Source organism: Dermacentor variabilis, chromosome 11, assembly GCF_050947875.1.
Source record: "Dermacentor variabilis isolate Ectoservices chromosome 11, ASM5094787v1, whole genome shotgun sequence".
Taxonomy (NCBI): domain Eukaryota; kingdom Metazoa; phylum Arthropoda; class Arachnida; order Ixodida; family Ixodidae; genus Dermacentor; species Dermacentor variabilis.
Window position 1 is genome coordinate 86,288,166 of NC_134578.1, and position 22,045 is coordinate 86,310,210.

The following is a 22,045-nucleotide window of genomic DNA, read 5'->3' on the forward strand; positions in this document are numbered from 1 at the left end:
ATGAATCAAAATCATCAAGGCGCATCAAAATCATCAAAGGCGCATCAAAATCATGAATCGTCATGCACCTTTTCAAACGAACTACGTGGTTCAGAGGGCGCCATTGCTGCTCCGCTGAAACAAACGGCAACGTGCATCCTTTCGTCAACTGGTTCAGGCGAATCAGACAAATTTCGTTTCCCCTTTATAGCACAAGTTTGCTCTCTTGCGTAACATGTGCTCAGACATTGTGTGCTCCACATAACCGTCTTCATACATTCTTGCACATATTGAGATCACAATAAATTGGCTGAATGTGCAATATAGCAGTGGAAAATCACGGAAACAAAAAGTACACGTGCAAAACCTCAAAAGAACCTGTAGTGCGGGCACTGTGTCATAGATTAACGCTAAGAAAGCCCACCTTCCATGTGAAAGATAAGCTGTCCTATTTTTTAAATCATTATGGCTATAGCAGCTGAAATATCGACCCACCAGATATGAAAACTTCATGGAAGCCTAAGTAATACTTTGTCCCTCTACTATTTTTTCTTTAGGACGTTGTCTATTGTTGTTGGAGAATGGTTGCACTCTTGTTACGTCGAGCATAATTTTTTTTCCTGCAGTGATCACAATAACGAGCATAATAAGAAGTTGCCTAACAATGCAAATTTCGCCACCAAATTTGTTTTGCGACAGCTAAGCTCTGCTCCTGTCCAGCAAAACATAATCAACTCCCTGCTATATCACATATGACGCCGCAATTTATGCTTGTCACATACAGCGACCAGAATCCCTCATTCCAAACATCACAGTGGACTGACAAAGCCAGCTCCCTGCTACTTTCCCCCCAATACTTTAATGATTAGACATGTAACCAGTTCACGAACCTTCTGCACATTGTACACTAAGCTGCTGGCATGTATTCACTGAGAAAAAAACATTTCAAATATTTTCTGTCACCTGCTACAAAGGACTTTAGAACACAATATGTGATAAGAGATTAAGTCTAGTCTCACGAGGTACTTCCAGAAGAGAAAACCTTCATTATTACACCACACCTACAAATTTCCTCGATGCAGCTGCTGCTTTGTCTATAGTGTATTCTGCTCTCGCACACTGACTGTCACGTTCCTTCGCACAAAACATTGACTGAAGGCCAAGAAAGGCAAAACTTTACAGCAGGAATTCTGTGATGCAGTTTACAACATGAAAAACTGGTATTCGTCAGGTCAGTTAACAATGTGCATGAAGTAATGGTGTTAATGACTATTCCTTACTTGTGTTGCAAAGTAAATGCAGTCAGGTTGTTGTACTCACAAGATGGTTCCCAGGGACCAGTACTTCGTCTTTTGTAGCTGGCACATGGAGCTAGTGGTGCAATACCAGCCTAAGAAATAAAAAGGAAAAGGACAATTAGACATGGAACAGCTGGCAGCAAGAAAAAATCTCTCACCGTCAAGTGCAGTGCATGGAGTCTTTGCCACAGCTTCTGAAGGGCTCCGGCTCTCGTGTTTGTCACTTGAATGTGGTTCTGCAAAGGAAAAAAAAGATTAGGCACATAAGCAGCTGGGTGTAAAAAAAAACACCTCTCACCATCAGACGGAGAATAATGCAGAGATTTCAGGCACTCTACAGGACTTTTGTTGTCGATGCCGGCGCGTACAGTCGAATGATGCTGCAGAGATTCCACACACTTGACAGGACTTTGGTTGTTGTTGCCGTCGCGTACAGTCGAAGAATGCTGGAGAGATTCCACACACTCCACATGACTTTGGTTGTCGTTGCCGTCGCGTACGGTCAAAGAATGCTGCAGAGATTCCACAAACTCCACAGGACTTTGGTTTTCATTGTCGTCGCACACAGTTGGAGAATGCTGCAGAGATTCCACACAGGGCACAGGACTTTGGCTTTGATTGTTGTCGCATACAGTTAGAAATCGCTGCAGATATTGCAGGCACTCCACAGAATCTTGGTTTTCATTGTCGTCTCCTACAGCTGTTCCTGCAATTGCCACAGAAGTACCCGAGTTAAATATGCTGCATTGGGTATGAGATGAATACGTCTCACCATGTGGCAGGATTTCTGCAGGCTCTGCAACACAATCCAGAGGCTATGCAGTGTGCAGAAGCTGTGAAGCACTTGTTCATGAGCTTGATGCTTGGATATCTGTAAATCACATAAATGCCAAAATTGTCATTGGCAAGAACTTTTCTGCCTACATGGTGGCCATGCATGCAATTGCTGCATCAAGCACCGAGACTGATAGGGGCTCCCTACCCTCAAGTGCGACGCAAGGCCATATTCTGCGAGTGCCTGAAGGGGCGGACCTGCTTCTTGAAGTGACACTGGTTCAGCCTGCAAAAACTTTTGCATGAGGTATGGTTGCCCTACCATTACACATCATTACGGCTGTCTCAAAACCGACGGTATCACATACCAAGACAATAAGGGTGGAAGTTTTGCGAAAAGTCAGGAGAAAATAACGGAATAGAAAGGGCGAGGAAGACACAAGGCGCAATGAACATCTCAAGTCTGGCAGGCAACTTTTTTTAAAATTAGTAGTGTCTACTAGCACATTGGGTTCTTTATTGGGTAGTTTGACGACGCCGAAGTATACCAAATAGGTTATTGCATGCACTGTGACCAAACCCCATGACCAAACTCCAGTGGTCATATAGGCAGTGCCTCCAAAGAAGCATGAAGGAGCAGACTGGGTTATTATGACAGCCTCATTCCGCCAAAGTCTACTCATGCCCATGGAGTCTGCGCAAGGACAGGGCAGTCAACGCAAACAAATGGCATTTGGTAGTTCAAAAACAAATCGGTTAGAAAGCTAAAGTTGACGCAAACGAAACTGGTGCACAATACACACATGTATTTGCAAACTGCTGAATTAACACTACAAAACATTGCGTGCAATGCTGCAGAATGGTCTGCATACGAAAACAAATGTTACCTTGACTTGCCATGATCCATCACTGTGTTCATGGGAAGGAAAGCTGCACTGCAGTCACCAACCCGGATTGTCCAGGACCAATTGTCGATCATGCTGTTAAACATTTCACTGGCGACTCATCCCAGATGGGCCCGATGACAGGACTGGACAAGACAAAATACCAAGGCAGTGTAGAGCAAAGCACAGAGCATTCAATAGCAATGTGCATATGTTCACAGGGATTCAGTGTGTTAAACATGAAAAGACAGCACATCGACAAGGAGGTTGGCGGCTCTAACATCGCGCCACTTGGGCCAACATAAGCTTGTCAAACAACGAAACGCAAATTAAAACGGACGCACACAACATTTAGCAGGTGTACTAAGAATTTAGTAGCTGCATCAACACATAGAAGAATGTGGCTTGTGGCATAGTCAAAAACAAGCTTAGGACCAATCAGTAAGGTTTGTGAACCTATTAGAGAGGCACATATGACACTACTTCCTGTGAAAATAAGTGCACACATAAAATTCGTAAACTTAAGAAATTAAGTTTCCCTGGCTGGGCCATGATGCCCTTGCCAACATGTCAGTGGGGGTGTCGGCAGTAAGAACTTCACGTTTGTCAGTTTTATTTGACCAGGGTCAATAAATATGCTCACAGGGTTTAAATATGTTAAACGTGAAAAGAGCAAATCCACAAGGAAGTTAGTGGCTCTAACACTGCCCCAACAGGACAACCTTTGGTTAAACAATACAATACATGAGAGGGACCCACACACCACTTAGTGAGTATACTGGGAGTTTAGCAATTGCATCAACACAAAGAATGTTGCTCATGCCACAGTCAAAATCAAGCTTAGGACTAATTAGTAAGGTATGTGAGCCTATTAGAGAGGCACACATTATACTACTTCCAGTGGAAATGTGGGAACACATAGAATGCATAACCTTACAAAATTAAGCTACCCTGGGCTGTCATGACCTGCCAACGTGTCAGCGGGGGTGGGAGAATAGGAACTGCACTTTTCTTCAGTTTAGTTCGGCCAGGATCCATAAAGCAGTGTGCTGCAAAGTGTTCACTGCGCACGAAATATCTATTGCTCACTGCTGAAGCTGGCTTTGAAAGGAGGTCCTCTCGCCCAGCATACTGCAGCCATATCCTGGCCCTAGGGAAAAAACAAGATATTTATTATCAAAGGAGTCATGTTTTACGTATCTTTCTGGGCATTGTCTCTGGAAGGTTTAGTATTAATGACATTTGCAGACAGAAGTACCGAGCAGAATGCTATTAATTTTAAATATCACGCCGAAAAGTTCCCGCTTAGTGCAGTTTTAGCTCTCGACAGAACTGTAAAAGTACACACGACTAAACTAATGTAGCTGGTCAAATCTGGAAGTTCGATAAGTAGAGCAGCATTTAAAAGGTTTATAGCATCATAGTAGCTGTGTTAGACGCTTGCAGCCAATGTGCGTCATGCAGTGTGAAAACTTTTGACGATTTACATCATGGGGGAAAACGAGTATGTGTGCACAAAGATTAACGCCATAAGGAAGAGCTACCTTATGAGTGTAACAAGTTACAGCTCCAGAAAATGATCATAAAAGACCACCTGTCATTCCGTGGCAGCCAGAAGAACTTAATGCCAGGCTACCTCTGTGTCCTGCCACTGTTCCCACACCATTTCACACAGCAGTACTTTCCGTAGGCAACACCTCCCGAAGGTATGACCTGACAAAAGAGATATTTTTGATCACGGCTCCTCTCCCTGCTCTGCAACCGCCTGTTCCGACAAGTTATGTTACACTGCTCATTCCCCAAAGCATTCAGCCACAGTTGTTACAAAAAAAAACTTTTCTGATGGACGCCCACACAAAAACAAACGGCGACGCCAATCTTGCTGTATCCACGCCGGAACGGATATTCAAAAGGACAAATGCCATTAATTTAGCTAACATAGCAACGGAGTTATGCGATCCTCCGCTTTCACTGTTAATTCCCATGAAATGCCGGAACATTCCAAATATCATCGTGCTGAGAAGAATAACATCGCGCTGAGAAGCGTAGCCGGCAAAAGCTTTGTTTACGCAAACACAAGCAACTCAACAAGCGTTAAATTTTCACAAGTGCAAAGAAGGAAATACTTTTGACGCCAAATTTCACATTGCGACACATTCCCACTATGAAACAATGTTAACAATGCCCGATCGCACAGTCACAGGTTACAGAATAGCGGGTGTCGTAACGGGATACAAAAGGTTTAACACATTCAAAAGAACAAACAACTTGGGTCTTACCATGAAACGGCGGCAACGAAGCAGCAGGAGCAGCTGGCACAAGACAAACCCAGGAGCGATCGCCGTATCAAACCCATTTTATAAAGGTGCAAGCCACAGCTACAGGGATGAAGGGGTGTTCGCACGGCGTGGACCACGCCAGCCCCACGCCGTAAAAATCACGCCGTCGTCGATCACGCCATTGCCGTGGCCATAGAGTTTAGTGAGCAACGCTATGACTGTGGCCGAATGGCTGTCGAGACCCACTGCGAGCCACTGCAAGTCACGACCACAGCCGCAGCCACATTTGTTTTTGTGCCCTGCCACCTGGTGGAATCGGCGAACCTCCATAGCTCGGCCCCGAAACGGCTCGAGTGTCCGCTCTTGTCGTTTACTATGTTACTCTATGAGTCAATTTCCTTGGCTCTAGTGCTATAACATTTCCGACATGTAAGCACAGGTTTGAATTTCATAGATTACGCAATGTTCTTTTGATACTTCATTATTATTAAAGTAACAAGATAACAAATTACACTGATTATATCTACTTTGAATGAGTTAATTATTTCAATGGCGACCCCTTCAGCTCGGATCGACAAACGTACTGTCTCTGTGAAAGTTGAGCTTGTAGCTAAATGTAGCTTCGACAACGGCGTCATCTGTTCGCATGAAACATGTATTATTGAGCGACGGCGTCTTTCCTCTACACTATGATACCAAAGCATGGTGCGTGTATAGTACGGTTGTAAAAATATAAACGATAATGCTATAACATCTTTTCGTACATCGGATGTAGCAAGCGAACCCCTATGACCGTTCTTAAACACGTTTCCCGTCAAAATCCGCGAGTTCATTCCTCAGACAAACGGGCTACACTGCAGTGCCACTATTATTAGTGGACGTCTCAGTGCAAGCAAATGTCATGCAGACTGTCAGTGGTTCATCCTTGTTTTGCGCAGTGATCTAGATACGCTGTTTCCCGTCGAAGCAGAGCGTGCGCAGCGCATAGGTAATGGGGTGCAGTGGCTACGGAAATCTGCAAGACTGTCCCATTACATCGCACGGGCCCCAGCGTTATCATCGGTTCGTTGAAGTACCTAAAATGCACTTGCACAGCGCATTTTTTCGTTGGTCCTGTGTTTTCATTCTACATCATTATTTGAGTTTATGTCACAGCATTAGCCTTACTCGTGAAGCAACTCGCCACGTGTGGAGGCGTTAAAACAAACATTGTGCACAGTACACAGCGCAAGGAAAACGCCGTGCTTCTCACTGCGTTCTCGCTTGAGAATCGCAAGCTGGCGTCGGCGAGTGCCCCCCCAAAACCGGCTGTGATTTATCTCTTGCTGTGTGCTGGCTACGTACAGCAGAAAAATAGAATATTGTGGCATGAACACAGACGCACTTGTCGTGCTCGTGTGGTAGCAACTTCTAAGAAGCACGGCAGGAGACGTACGCCAGTGAGCAGCGACATGTAGGAGACTATCAAAATGTACGTTATACAGGTATTATTATATTTTCTTGACACCGCCAGGTACAATGGCGCCCGACAATTCTTCCATTCACTCATAAACTAACAATAAATGTGCCTCGCGACAGCGTGAAAGAGCTGTTAGATCAAATCTTCCGTGACGCCGCACGTCAGTCGATATTCGATCTGTCAGGCGCCAGGAGTGACGGCCGGTAATTTCAGCATTGACGTCAGACTATAAGCTTAAATTGAAAGATCGCTAACGAAATACTTCTCCTCCGTCGAGCAGAGCGTGCACATTCGCAGTGTTTGTGAGAAATGTACCAGATGGGATCTGAGAAACCCGGACCAATATTTACATTGGCGATTGTAAGACCATCTTTAGCAAAGACTCAGTAAGTGTATGTGAAACTGGAACACAAATAGTGTGAGTGCTATAAGGTAATCTAGTGAAGATCTGGTCAGCTGAAATAAACACTGTGTTGCAATATCATCCCTGTTTTGCTTTTTGTGGCATGCAGCTATCGGCTCTACTAGAAGTGCCATAGCTAGCAAGCCCCTTTTTGCATATTCACATAGTTTTTCTTTCACCAATCGAACCATAAAGCGGTTACGTCGTTTCCTACATCTGTAAGGCGATTGATTCAAAGAAGGAAACACCAATAAACAAAGACAATCCTGGCGAAACACGGAGAGAGTCCACAGAAGCGCATCTATTTGTTAAGTAATTTACACTGTGATTTTCGCTATTTTCATGATCTTAACATTTGTACTAAATTTGATGTGCACGCCTGCAGGTTAAATTTGGCGTAAATGTGGGTATACATTTGGCAGAAATGCAAAAGCAGGCTTGCTTGATTCTCTCTCTCTCTTTTTCTTGAGTTTCCTTTTGCTCAATGTGACTTAATTTTGTTTTGTATCTGACGGTTCTTAGCCTACGTCTGACAGTGTGTACCGCAGTTTTCCTTGAAAGTAGTAACGCAATTTCACTTGCAAGTACACTTTCTTTTCAATTGTATTATGTATCTTTAAATGCTGTTGCGCAAATATTGTTTAACCAGTCCATTTTATTCAAGTACCCTTTATGGATGCTTGTTGCTTTGGCCTAGGACAAAGAGAGAAACACTTTAACGAAAGTGGAGAACTGGAACCTTACAGAAAAATCAATGAATGTGCGAAGTAAATTGAGTAAAATGTACAACATGAAAAAATAATTGTGGTTGCTTACTTCGTCACTGAATTTCATCACTTAGAAAATGTTCGGTACCTTCCTCTAGAGATTCTGTTAAATGTCTGATTCAAGAATTCCTATTCACGCCAAAGTCCCATCCAAATGCAATATATTACCGTGGCCCTGTGTCATACACTAGACAGTTTGAAGTGGTGCTTACAACACTACGTTGGCGATTCCCCCAACTAAACATTTACGCTCGCTGGTGATGTCTGGCATTATGATCATTGTCATTTTAAAGGAAAGTTTTGCGTGGGACTTCCCCTCGCTTTGCGGGTGCTGGATGCTGCTGCCTTGATGAGTGCACCACTTGGGCCAATGGGCAGGTGCAGCTTGGCATGTGGCACTGGGTGCGTGAACATTATTAGCCGATTCCCCCGAACTGGCATGTGGAACTGGGTAGGTGTCCAAAGAGAGAAGCTGAACAAGATACAAGATAAATAAAATAAAATTGAAGAAGGCTACAGTGAAGTCATCATCACCGTCAGCCTATGATGATGACTTGTCTGTAGCCGGAAAGTGGAATGACACAAACCGCAGCCTATTGCGGCGAACGAAGTAAAGAGAACAAGATGGCCCCACAGCGTGCATACAGCGAAGTTACACTGTGCTACATAGAAGAAGAGAAGTCAAGACAGTTCAGTAAATCTTAAACCTTCGGTTGTCATGGAATCTCACATATGCGTGAGTTCTACTATTTTTCTCCAAACATGAATCTCGAGAACGTTACTCCTTAACATGGCACCGTTTTATTATTCAAAGAAAAATATTATTGATGAAACCCTTTCGCAAGTTTGGAGTCAACTTGACTCTGCCGGAAATGTTTTCTTTTGACCCTACCGATCTGGGTTTTATCCACCAAAACATTTGCGATGATGCCATCTGAAACTTGCGCGAGGCAAGAACTGCACGAAATCAATGTCGTTTTCTCGTATTCTGAATTTTACTATAACATTTAATCATTATTACAATCATATCTGTGCTAGTTACCTTTTAACAATTTCCAGTAACTAATTTTGTTTGACATATTCAGTGCCATTGCACAATGTTAAGGTGGATGACCGGCGAAGCTGTGTATGGGGGCTCCTTGATGCCTTAATGGCGCGCTGTCTATTGCCGTGCGCCAAATGCCGTATGCACATAAATGGAAGGCGAGGCGAGGCTCCACGATGTTCAGCCTCGGAAAATGATGAAGCACCGGGGGGTACACATACCCATGCTGTTACGAAATGCAGCACGACACCTTTTACTAGCGAATGCCGGCACGTACAACAGACACGAACCTTACCGCACTCCGAGGGCCCACACTGCTTCACTGCCACCAAGGCGATCGTGCGTTGGTCGACGTCTGGCTGTGCAGTAATGTTTGTGAGGTCACTTGAAAACCACGAGCGGTCACACAAAACACAGCTGGCCACACAAAATTGGTTCCCCAGAAACTCCCTTTAAAACCTGGCCGTTGCTCCGATGAAAAGTTCTAAGATTGTGGGATGGGGGCCACATATGGACGGTTCGCATTTCTTTACACGTCGCGGTCCTGGCGGCCAGCACAGTTACGCGACAGGCATCATGGATGAGTGAAAGGAAAGGAAAGACGATACACATGCGCTTGGAACGCCGACAAAGAGAGGGCATTGCGAACGTAGACACGGCCAACGCGCGTGAAAGCGTAGTATCTTCTTATCAGCTTCTTAATACCTGATATCTTCTTAATACCTTATAGGGGTGGTATTTGAACCTAAGATAGATAACTAATTTTTGCAAGTTGGCGGAGCGCTTAAAGCGTGCTTCACATCCGCCGCGGGTCGGCCCGGTATTGCACTATCTTCGGGATCGGCCCACGTATGGGGAGAAAGTGTCAATCTACGTGGTTCGATAGACGCCCGAAAATTGTTTTCTAGAACCTTGCCATATGCAGCTTCGGCACAAAATTTTCTCCTCACAGTCATTAATTTTGCTTGAAACCTCCTACCAACCAATCCACGGTTGATCCCTCAGTGTGCTTGCGCAGTTTTACCGAGGAAGAGCCAACCTATAGAAGAAGAAGAGGAAGAAGATCCAAGATGGGCAATGTTCTGCGGAAGAGCCTCAGCGACCAGCACTGCGGCCTGACGGAACACGATAAGAAGCTGATTCGCAACAGCTGGCGCAGGTTCTGCGAGCGGAACCCGGACTACGGCGTGCGCATCTTCATCGGCATGTTCGCCAAGCACCCCGAGTACCTGCAGCTGTTCCCCAGGTTCAGGGACAAGGAACTGCGCGCGCTTCGCAACGACGCCAAATTCCGGGCGCACGCATGCGCCGTGGGCCACCAGCTGTCGGCCATCGTCGAATGCATCGAGGACGACGAGGTGCTCGTCGAGCTGATCCGCAAGAACGCCGCCAATCACCTGCCGCGGGTCGGCGTGCGGCCCGCGAACTTCGAGGGCCTCTTCGCCGCCGCGCTCGAGCAGATGGTGGCCAGCAACAGAGCACTCATGACGCCAGCCACCGTGAACGCGTGGGAGAGGCTTTTCGAGGTGAGAGTGCACTTCTCAGGCACCACCGGACCCTTTTCGAGAGAGGAGGAGTGTTCCTTGCTGCAGGTGGACCTAGACTCGACGTGTGTTATTTTCGTCTCAGAATAGCCGAAGAATCGACCCCCTCCCCTACCAAGAAAGAAGGAAAAGAAAACACTACCTTCTGTTGGAATACTAACGCACCCAACCACCACTCTTTCAGACCTACAGTGTCGCATAAGTTGCCGGCACTTGCGCCGTGCGAGCGCCACTGACTTAACCTTGTTCATTTAACGCGGCAAGGTCAGCAGTCCATCACATTACATCTGCCGTGATATAGGAAGTTGGACGAGTTGGTTTCCGTTCATAATAATACAGAGCCCCACCCCCCCCCCCCCCCACCGAAAAAAAAGAACCAGGGCCAGATAGAAGACAGGTCGAGCGTTGACCTGCTACTGAAATTCATTTGTGTAATCATGTGATGCATATTCATGTCAGAATAACGCACGGATGATAACATATGTTACGACACGCTAAATTTAACAGAGTCATCTAGAACTATATTTATCGGAACCTTTCACAATACCTAAGTACTAGATTCACAAGAGCATTAACAATATTTCAGTTGTCAGCCCTCGTCCTGTCTGTTATCTTGTCCTCGTTGATTTTAGCGCTTTCTACTTTTGTTATGATCATTCCATCTGATAGCACAAAAACACCATGTATCAAAGAAATGCTAAAGGACATGGTGGATTTGAATTGAGGCGCAACAAGCTGTGTGCAATCCATTTCACGTCGACCTTCAAGATTTACTATTCATTCTTCAGCTATGTATCACCCAGGAATTATAGAAGGCGCCTAAGCAAATTCGGCTAAATATTAAGTGTCCTCGCTGGAGCAAAATGTCGCTTGTGTTGGGTTTGGTTTCTGAGCGGAGATGCGGTGGCGTAGGGTGGGAAAGATAAGAGAAAGTGTTCTTTCCTATAATAAACTCTAAATAAACTAAATAAACTGTAAATAAATAAAATAAATAAAACTATATAAACATCTTTCGTAACAATATTACCTGTGGTGTTGTCATTTACGAAGTAGGACTTTGACTTGCTTGCTGTTGAGCAGCACATCTAACTAGGATATTTACGTATATTAAGCAGTGTGATTGAAAGTTGGAGAGTCTCTCTTATTATGGCTGATAACTTGCAATATAAGGGTTGCGAAACGATATCTTATGTTAAAGAGAGCTCCAGCAGCCCATATATCTATACTACGAATACCCATATCCGAATGCATCAATATCTCAGAAGTATCAGTTTTACGCTAATTCGTTTACAGAATTTTGCGAGCGTTGTCTCTAAACGGTGATATCGAATGGTACTAATGGCAAGAATGTTTAGGAACAAAGGACATAATAAGATAGAAAGAAGTTAGCGCTCTGACAATATTTGGAGTTTGTATTTAAAACTGTTTGTGAGTCGGGCTACTCGGGAAACCACATTCTGTTGTACATTTCGAGCACTACCTAATGTTGAAGAACGGAAAAATTTGCAAGTGATTGCTGGGTACATTTTGCTGTTTTCATGCCTTCACTGCTCTTGTTTACTCGAAAAACTTAGTTGGAAGTAAAACAACTAGCCGGGTGCAGCAGTCTTATGCCCCGTAAATGGTCGTTTATACAGGTGGAGAACTCAGCAACAAACCTTCCTTTCTGCCTATGGTGTCTTGTACTTTTCAGATAATGAACACAATCACGAGGAACGTGTACGACGAGGCCGCAGAATTCTCGACAACCAGCCAGGACACGTCGTCGGGAGATGAACGCACATCGCTCGACATGGTCGCTGCCTTTGCTGAACCCTCGAAGACAGACGCTGCTGATGCTGCAGCTGGTTCCAGCACCGCGCTGGGACTAGTGACCACACAGGAAACCACCGCCGGCGCTGGTGCTTCGGAGAAACTGGCCGAGGAGCGTCGGGACAGCGTTCCTGGCAATTAGACGCCGAATACTGTGGCGCCCGCCGGAAACGTCAGCGGCATAACGACAGGGTTGGCTCTCTTGGGTGAAGCGAGCAGTGCTCCTTTAAAATGTGCCCACTGCGACGTTGCGGACTTGTTAAAGCCGTTACCACCAGCGCCTGCAGTGAACGCTGGTGGCACGCAAGCGCCACTAGCCGCACAGCCTGGCTTGCGTGGTGCAGTGCATTCGAACAAGCTAACCCAGAAGGCCAACCTAGATGCGCTATCGCTGGATAACATGGAGCCGGCTAGAATATAACGCTTCGCCAATAATCGAAGCGACAATTCGCAGTGGTGTATGTAATCCTGCCTTCAAATTCCCGGACCGTCTCGTAGGGGACACCCTCAGAGCTCGCGAATTCCAGTCGCTTTCTTGTCTATTTGTAATAAATCGAACCTTTTTATTGTGCGGTCATAAAAAATACTTGGAAAGGTTCGTTGTTCCAGCTGAGTGGTGTTTATCATAGCAACAGTTTTAACGCTAGGCTTGATGCGTTGGGACGGTATAATGCATGTTCGGTGTTGCCGTGTTCTCTCCCGGAACGGCGATGCATGTGACGGCTCACGCTTTCGCGCAGCTTGTGACAAATTTGCATTTCGACATTGTTTCTGAACGAACGAAAGCTTCGACAGGCAGTACACTAAAAGCGGAGCTGCTGCTTAGCTGTCGCGCATGCAACTGCAGATAATGCGCAATCTTCATAAGGATGCTGGAGACGTGCCAACTTACATTGTAAGGACTTCCTTGGCAGCCGTAGTCACGTATTGTCCACCAGAGGAAGGCGCTTGCAGGAACTGTGGGAGGCAGCTAGCGTGCTAAGTTCCAGCAGTCCGTCAGAGGAAATACCACGCACAAAAGTCGCGCTCGATGCTATGTGCAGACGCCGCATATAGTTGACGACTGCAGACGCCGAATGTCTGCCCAGCCGAGAATGTATTTTTGTCGACGAGGCAAGATTGTATAATAAAATGGTGTACAAATTTACAGCACCTACGCACCACTACAGCGGCACTTACAGCACACACGCCATTAATTTACCACAGTCATGCGTTTAGGAACACAAAATGACGGCGAGTGCAACCATATATAGTGCACAGACTACGGAGCTCGGGCTAGGACTATGAGGCCGTAGCACAGGTATATGCCGTGTACCCTTACGCGCTGAGACATCGTTTGCAGCTAAGAACACAAGAACGTTTGTTGCACACCAGCGGCGCCTCACGAACAAGTGCTGTGCAGGTTATATCACTGCGTTGGTAGAAACTCCGTCGAATTATCTTGTGAATATGGGTAAGTGGGACTGTCATATATGCATGGCCGAATGAGTATCACGGAACGTCGTGGGTATGTTAACAGTGATCTACTTTTTTACTGCGGACAAATTGTGTGAGCGAACTCGTTTTGCCTTTAGAGTGCTTGCATACCTTCGCTAGTCTAATAAGGCATTTGTATCCCTGAACACTGACTCCCTATATTAAAATTGCTGTCATGTTAAGAATGCATATGCTCAATAAATAGTTACATTTTCAATGAATGCAACTTCAGCAGGCTTACATTCTGAGCTTCTGAATAACAAAACTATGCACATTGCACAATACAGCATGTCAAATAGATTTATTACAGAAAGAAATACTGAAATGAGATATTGTAACGTCCGCATATAACTAAGACCATATCTAACGGGCTTCGAAAGACATATTGTAAAAGATGAACTCGTTAAAAGAAGCTACCGGGGAGCTGAACAAGTGTGCCGAGCAATACGATTTCGCAACTTCCCCTCACCAGTGCACGCGCCTCAGCGCTGGTGCTGACTTCTATGCTTTCATGGCACCTCGTGCGAGCAGCCTAAAGCAGTAGTTCCCAATGCCGACTTAAAGGCTATGCATTGGCTTCCAATGACGGCGAACCTGACGGTTTGAAATGCGAGTGTTTGCGAACACCAAATTCGTGCTTGCAAGGACTGACATTTGAACTGCCAATGTTGACGTCACGAAAGTGTGGACACCGTTATTACGGCTTCGCCAGGTGCGGTCGTGTTCTTTTGACAGTGACTGTTTGCGGCCGACGCCTGCGACGTCAAAGTGTCGATCATAAACGGGTTTTTCCATGCAGGCGACTCTTGTTGGTGCCATTGTAAGAAAGATAACAAGCGAGGAAATTTCTCTGTGACCAGCTTAGGGTGCTTCAGGGGAATTTATTCTTGTGAAGTTCGTCGTTATGCAAACACGTGGCCACTGTAGTAAATTTGAATAGTCATTCAGTTCTAACATCTCTGCGTGCTCAGTTCTCTGAGTTCACTTTGTCTGCCATGGAAAATTTTGTATCAAGCGCTGGCTATATTCCTGGCGTCCTGCCACTCCTTCGCCCACAGGCTCATGAAGTCAGAGTCCTTCGAAGCCTCCTGTATATTGTCCTCAATTCTCGCCAGCTGCTGCTTTGTCAAGGCCTCGCGCCACCCACCGGCCTTTCCAACGCGGACAAAGTTGACTTCCTACTTAAACTGTGTGCGATATTCTTGAGTGTATAGTTTTGCCATCATGGCTAGGATTTCGGGGTCCCTGACAAATAGGGGGGCCAGTTCCTCGTAAGTTGCCTTGAGAAACCCTTTCATGTACGTCACGCTGTTACGATCCTCGATAGTTTGAAGTAAGTCGTCGTTGTCTTCCAGTTGACTTCCATGCTCTTCGCCAAGGAAGCGGGCCAACTTGATGATTGTCCTGCGTTTTCTTTTGCGCAAGCTGCTCGTAAGTCACAAAAAAAAACGTTAGGTTCGTCTCTGTGAGCGTAGCCTTCTGCGACATGCTTGAAGAAGTCGCCGAACCCGGTTTATCCTTTTATGAAGGTGTCTACACTTCGTAGGAACTCGCATTTCGCAGCTCCCAGTCGGGTATCATGGCCATAAAGTGATAGTACGAAATGCTGGTGTCCCAAGGGTTTCTTGCAATGTAGACGTACTTTGCCTTCCGATGGAATGGTAGGCGACGAAATGGCAAGTGAGTGCGCATCGTTTGTGGTGCCTCCATTCCCTCGATGGCTTCTTCGCCTTGGAACCCGATGAAGTGAGACCGCCTGAGGAACTCCTCGAAGACACGTGGTCCCTCTCCCTTGTGAAGAATCAGCAGCATGATCTACTGCACCCAGTGAGTTCCGCATTTCGGAAACGCCAGCTGCACATCAGTGAGACACCGCTAGTGCTGCGATTTTGCTACGCAGCTTAAACCGCCTTTAGCCTGCCAACTTAGTGGCTGTGGCGTCACGCCGCTAACCCCCAAGTAGCGGGTTAGATTTGGGGCACTGCCGGCCGTATTACGCTGGGAGCGAAATGCAACAAACGTTAGTGTGTTGATATAGGCGCACGTAAAAAAAGAACAGATGATGACAACTATTCCGGAGTCCCCACTACACGTTAGTGACACGTGTAATTGAAATTTTATTGCCTGTCCTTTGCAGCAGCGTGCAAGGCTCGTCAGAAAGGTTAACACAACGAACGTATAATTAAAACCAGCGAGAAACCGTTTCTGTGTTTCCGGTAGTATATCCTTTTCCAAAGCAGGAACGACCTCGCAAGCAAACATGCATGCGGTTAGACGCAGTACCGCGCAAAGAATGTCACTGGGATTGCTATTTCCGTTTAAAGAATGAAATCTTTAGGGGCTGAAACAATGCTTGCAGAGGTACATTGTTTCTAAGGCATTGTTATTTCTAAAGACAAAATTTTTGGCATTGAAAATGTGGGCATTATGGGAGTAAAACAGGCACGAGAGGCCTCATTTTAAGAACATTGGGGCAAGGACTGGGCACTAGAAACTGTTCGAAAACCATGACTGTTTGAGGTATTGAATGTGTGTTGCCAATTTGCGCATAAGAAACTGACATAGCGTTGATCTGTGTTGTCCGAAAGGCAACCGTCATATTGGGAACGCCACTTGACACTATTTCGCTGGGCCTGAAAGAGGCCACATGTTAGTTATCTTGTATGCCGCAACACTACAAGGAACTAGTGTAGTATATTTAATACCCTTCCTGCTAACAATGGCCAATCGAGTGGAGCAAGAGCGAAAAACATAAGATGCTGCTTTATGGTTAATAAAAGAAGCTAAAATTTGCGCCTAATGTATTGAAGTCAACAACGGCTTTAGAAACAAAAGAATGGTTGCGTAGTATACGTTCACAAATGTTGCTAAAATAGATAAGAACAGTAACACATGATTGTTATTTCTAGGTTTTTTGGTTCAAGATTGTGCTCACCTGTTCTTCCTCAGAATGAACTTGCTGGCTGAATCCGAGCACTCAAGATGGACCGAGGTAAATTCATCGTTTTAATGCTGAGTGTACACAATCTGGAATTCATGCGTTCGCTTCTAAGAGCCTCCGAAATTTCTTTCAATAGAAAAAAGAGATTTCACGTTTCTTGTCGGAGACTGCACCTTTGTACATGCCTATTGGAAAAACGCTGCCACAAACATAGCAAGTATCATATTTGTGCTATGTCGCGGTAGACGTGTCCCCACTCACGAGCTGTTCACAAGAACAACCCGCCGTGGTCGCTCAGTGGCTGTGGTGTTGGGCTGCTAAGCATGGACATCGTGGGATCGAATCCTGGCCACGGCGGTCGCATTTCGATGGGGGCGAAATGCGAAAACACCCGTGTACTTAGATTTAAGTACACGTTAAAGAACCCCAGGTGGTCGAAATTTCCGGAGTCGTCCACTACGACGTGCCTTATAATCAGAAAGTGGTTTTAGCGCGTAAACCCTTATAACTTTATTTTCACAAGAACTATCTCTTTTCTATCGTACTACGAGTTTATGCTTCGCATGGTGTTTCTTGCTTACTACGTGGCGGAGCTCGTTATCATGCATTTCCTCGTTTATTCAAATAAAAAGAGGAGGGTATGACAAAGTGAGGCGTGGAGCTCTTTGCTCACAGAGGTTAGCTTTGCCGCCATGGACTTGTTTATCCCTACAGCTACAAAAGAGTGGACGTGCCAAAGCAAGGCTATTGAGCAACTACCGTCGACGGTATTTCAGTCCGACGTTACACGGTTAACTATGCCTACTATACACATGGTGCAATCAAAGTCAAAATTAAGTATTTCGAAGGAGGAGGACGGTATTTTATTATTACAGAAACGGTTTGGCGGTTTATTCCTGGATGGTTCCCTCTGACAGGGCTCCACTGGCGATCCCGGCTTGCCGGGCGTGGTCGAGGGTCGCCAGTTGGTTTCCGAGGTCCAGTTCGGAGAGTATCGCCTCCCAAGACCACGTAGTGAGTGTGTGTGTTGTGACTCATGGCGAAATTGCATCGCCCGGACGGTCGGTGCATTCGTGTGTTATGTGCGCGAGTGTCGCTGTGTGGTTGCTACACCAGGGACATGTCCGGTACGTATATCTGTCTGGGTAGATTGCGCGTAGAGGAGACAAGTGTGGGAATGTGTTCGTTTGCAGGCGGCTCCAGTCCCTTGCCTCGAGTTTATTGAGAGCTTTGTGTGGGGTAGCGTATTGCGTTTTTTCGAGGCGTTGGTCCTGTAGTATTTGTTGACTTGTGGTCAACTCGTGGGTCGCTCGTCAGTCTGTCGGGGCTGAAGAATGGTGTGGTCTACAGCTCGGCTAGTGAGACCTCGAGCTGTGCAGTCCGTCTCTTTGTTACCCCGCACGCCTTCATGCCCGGGGCACCAGACGATACCGTGGGTCCATTCTAGTGAGCGGCCCAGGATTCGTACAGCTTGTATAGGGAGTCTTCCATTCGTGTACAGCCGACAAGCCGCTTGTGAGTGCGTAAGGACGCGGGCGGACCTTCTATTGCTCTCGGCGTCGCGAATTGCAAGAGCGATCACCGCTGCTTCTGCTGCTGCGTTGCATGTGGCGCGGGTGGAGGCAGAGGCTACCAGGTTCCCCTGATTGACGACGGCGAGTGTGTATTTGGGCCCACGACGTGGCGACGAGGGATACGGGCTAGCGTCCGTGTAGTATGTATCTGGGTTTCTGAAAAAGCGTTTGTGCAACATGCGTGCATGCGCTGCTCTTCTCTCTTAATTGTGGGGGGGGGGGGGGTGCATGTTCTTGGGGATAGGGTCTGCTACAATATTCTCTCTAATGTGGTTAGGCAGGAGTTGTGTTTCTTGTTTGCAGTACTGAGGTGTCAGTGGGTACCCTAGCCGTTGAAGAAGGTGCCTTCCCTGTTGTGTGTTGTTGAGGCGCTCCCTCTGCGCTATGAGTGTGGCACTTGCTAGGTCCTCAAAGGTGTTGTATACCCCTAGCGCTAGTAATTTCTTTGTACTTGTACTTGACGGTAGCTGTAAGGCCGTTTTGTACGCCGTTCTCATACGAGTGTCCATGCGCAACGTCTCGCTTTTGCGCTTAACTTGATACGGGAGTGCGTACGTGATTTTAAGACTGGTACAAGTATTTCGAAACTACAGCCCTACCGCACATACCCTGTCGAAAAATTCCGTGCCTGTACTTTAATATGTAGTTTCGTGTTCCCTGTCGCACACAGAGACTTTTTATGGCGATCTTATCTGGCATTGCTCTGGCAGGTAGTGAGAAGCCCTAAAAATCTAAACAAACGGTGACAACGCGAGCGCTTATGTGCAAGGTCCCATTGCCAATAGGTGACATCGCCTGTGTGCTAACATTAGCAACAGCGTCTGTCAATGCTGTCGTGTACTGTGGAAAGAAGTAACCGAATATGCTTCCAAACAGCAAAAGAGCACCCAAAACAGCTTTACAGTTGCTAGAATAAAAAAATAGCCATTATAGGACCAAGCGACAGAAATATGGATGAAATGGCACTCTAAAGCCCTGTAAAACCATCCCATAATTTTGGTCCTACACCAAAATGATGGGGCCCTGGCGTGCAGGACGAAATAGGCGTTTCCGCAAAGTCCGGGCTCTAGGTTTTACCCATAAGCAGCAGGGAAAAATGCTTAGCCATAGGAAAGCAGGCTGTTGCTAATAAATATGTGTGCCGCAGACGTGCCGCGTCTCAATGTCAGCACGTTAGCTTCTACTGCGTAAAAACGGAGAGATACCTTTATTATCGCCGTTTACCTGCATCTAAAGTAAATGCACCTGTTATATGGATAGTGCAGACGGCACTCGATAGCGTGGGAAAGAAGAAGAGCTCCACTTACATCTTGCGAATGCTCTCCTTGTCATGAGCGAGCGACTGCAAAGGCCCGAAAGGACAGTAAGCGCACGCAATGTTAGTGTTACGCATTACAGAGCGCACAAGAATGCAGACGTTTGAAATAGTATATGGACCTAACGTGAAATCGGTCCATACCTGTGTCCGTGGCTTGTCTTTTATTTCAAGCATAATACCTTAAAGCAAGCCATTTTCCTTACCTGCACCACGTCACATTCCAGCAGCTTAAGTTCCTTAGCCTTGAAGAAAAGTTCTTCATCCACGAACCTGGTGCATGGAATGCCATCAATTACCATGGAACGGCACTTCTTGTCGTCGGAAGCCATCTGGCTCCTGCCTCGTGGTCTGAAAGACATCATTGCCCAAGTTCGTTGAAAGCCGTTTCCAGTCATGCACTCGCGCCTTTACAAACGCGTCCATATTCAAAGTTCTTCATTGACTCCACCACGACGACGGTACAGCCGTCGTATCAAGGTGGACCCTTAGTTGAAGCAAGTCCCCAAGACAAACTGCTTTCTAAAAAGAAAATCAAAATACGCCATGTTGCAAGGTAGATTAAATGCTTACAATATCTGTAGGACTGACCCTCAAGCATGCACATATAATTTTGCGTCCCTATCGAAACCATTTAAATAACAAAGTCGACAGAATTCAAAAGTTGGCAGCCCAATTTATATACAACGACTACCCACGACTGATTCCTGTAACGGACAAAATTACTCGAGCGATCGTTCAACCTCTTGCACTACCTAGAATTGTTTAAGACTTAAGTTGTCTATCCCTTTTGTCATGGTCAGTTTCAGATGTCGCATTCACACTACCTACAGGGCTTATGAAGACAGTCAGAAAGGAGAAATCGCAGTGTAGTCATACGTTGACTAGCAAGTCACGTCAGTGTGCACAAGAATTTCGTATTCCCGCTTGTAATAGCACAGGGGTACAAACTACCTGGCTACTGTTGTAAACTGCTGTTGCAAACTACTCCTGTAAACTGCACAATAGAATATTAATTAACAAATTTTATTACAAACATAATTTTTTTCTTTTGTGTACTTTGTGATTGGTGATCTTCTGTGATCATTCTTTTGTGTTGGCGCTGCCTATCTGTAGGTTTCGTCTTGTTGACGAGTCCCAAAACCTGTTTACATCCGAAAGTACTAGCGTTATCTAAAAATTTGTATGCCAATTTTTAAGTAATTCCTGGAACATATTGCAAGCGCCTAGTCATGCGGCAACGCTGACCACGTCTGCCATCTTTCTTGCGGCATGGCTGCGAGCAGGCTGCGAGCAGGCTGCATATTGGGAGGCTCGGATATCCTAGTACAGTTAACAATGGCTGTGGGAGTGCAACAATGACATTATTTGCCCCGTCTTTGACGGACCCTGTGCAGACAAGAATTAGCACAGCCATGCCGGATTTTCGTACCCTTGGGCATCCGTGCGCTCGGCCATCTCAAGAGGCGCACTGATTCCCAATCAAAAGAACCTGCGAGTGTCTTTCGCAGTGATCTGTAGTTCGGGCGTGAGCTAAGCGGCATGCGAATTGTTAATTTGCTCTCCAATTCACGCGTCATGCTTTTAAAACAACTTTTCATTGGAACACTGCGTCCCAGGCTCATTGCGGCCACAAGAAAACGCGCCACACGTGCGCCACAATGTCGCAGCTCTAGCAGTAGTGATGCTTCTAGAAAACTAAAATAAAAGTAAAGCTCTGTGGGCGCCAATGATGAGCACTGTTACTTCTCCGTGGGCGTTAAGTTTTCAGCTTCGAGTGTTTGCATACTCAAATTGACTGACCACGCATTTCTTCCGTTGTGAAAAAGGAGGAGTTGGGTGACAGGCGATTTCAACGTGAGGCCTTGGATCAACGAACTCTTCTATTCCGTTCGTCACCGCACGTATTACATGCCCGCATCATAGCGAGCTTCCCGTTTTTTTTTCCCTGTTAGACCGCGTTCTCGCTGTCCTTTTTGTGCTTCCGACGTTTTAAGTACAAGACTTGACTGTTTACAGACACTGCGACTTCAGCACCGTACAACGTGAGGGCTCCTGTAATCGCGGGGCCTTATCGTTACTACGGCTCTGCAGCCGTTATCATGCCGTCGGGATCGTTCCATTGCTGTTATTCTGTCGTAGTGAATTCCAGCGTCGTCGCGCAATGGTCCTCATACAGCCGCCGTAATGTTGTCGCGGCTCTTCTTTTGTCGTCGTTCCTTCGTCGCCATGCGTGGTATGCGCACGGCCGAGCGCCTCATGTTTATGTTGACCGATGCGCTTCTCGATGAAAATGTGTCTAACTTGTTCTTGTGTTCTTTAATTGCAAATGACGGCTAGGCAAGAACAGCCCGTTCTTCTCAATCACCGTCGACAGCTTCGCCACAGCTCGTTGGATGCGCACATTTTTAATTGCGAAGCTTCTTTTTTTCCTGATTCCGGACACCTTGCGGAAGGTATGGGTAAGTATATAGGCTCCCGTATCACATAGTCTC

The 22,045-nt window shown here is 46.2% G+C and overlaps 1 protein-coding gene, 1 long non-coding RNA gene and 1 other non-coding gene across 3 annotated transcripts; 2 read left to right on the forward strand and 1 right to left on the reverse strand.

The window, feature by feature from the left end:
* Positions 1–2,055: 2,055 nt before the first annotated feature.
* Positions 2,056–3,117, reverse strand: LOC142563694 (uncharacterized). Its single transcript, XR_012824385.1, has 3 exons — positions 2,939–3,117; positions 2,260–2,337; positions 2,056–2,148 (listed from the first exon to the last, which is right to left on the reverse strand). It is a non-coding gene; the product is annotated as an uncharacterized LOC142563694 (long non-coding RNA).
* A 6,426-nt stretch (positions 3,118–9,543) lies between these two features.
* Positions 9,544–9,742, forward strand: LOC142565098 (U2 spliceosomal RNA). The gene has a single exon (XR_012824792.1). It is a non-coding gene; the product is annotated as a U2 spliceosomal RNA (small nuclear RNA).
* Positions 9,743–9,958: 216 nt separating this feature from the next.
* LOC142563362 (globin-like) lies at positions 9,959–12,563 on the forward strand. Its single transcript, XM_075673923.1, has 2 exons — positions 9,959–10,414; positions 12,126–12,563. Exons 1-2 carry the CDS (start codon positions 9,959–9,961, stop codon positions 12,384–12,386), a joined length of 717 nt encoding a protein of 238 aa, XP_075530038.1. The 3' UTR covers positions 12,387–12,563.
* Positions 12,564–22,045: the final 9,482 nt, after the last annotated feature.

What these genes read in the sequence shown, in the direction of transcription:
- LOC142563362 (XM_075673923.1), top strand. Translation starts at nt 9,959, where the DNA reads ATGGGCAATGTTCTGCGGAAGAGCCTCAGCGACCAGCACTGCGGCCTG. An exon ending in CGTGGGAGAGGCTTTTCGAG is followed by an intron (nt 10,415 to 12,125) that starts GTGAGAGTGCAC and finishes TGTACTTTTCAG; the next exon opens with ATAATGAACACAATCACGAG.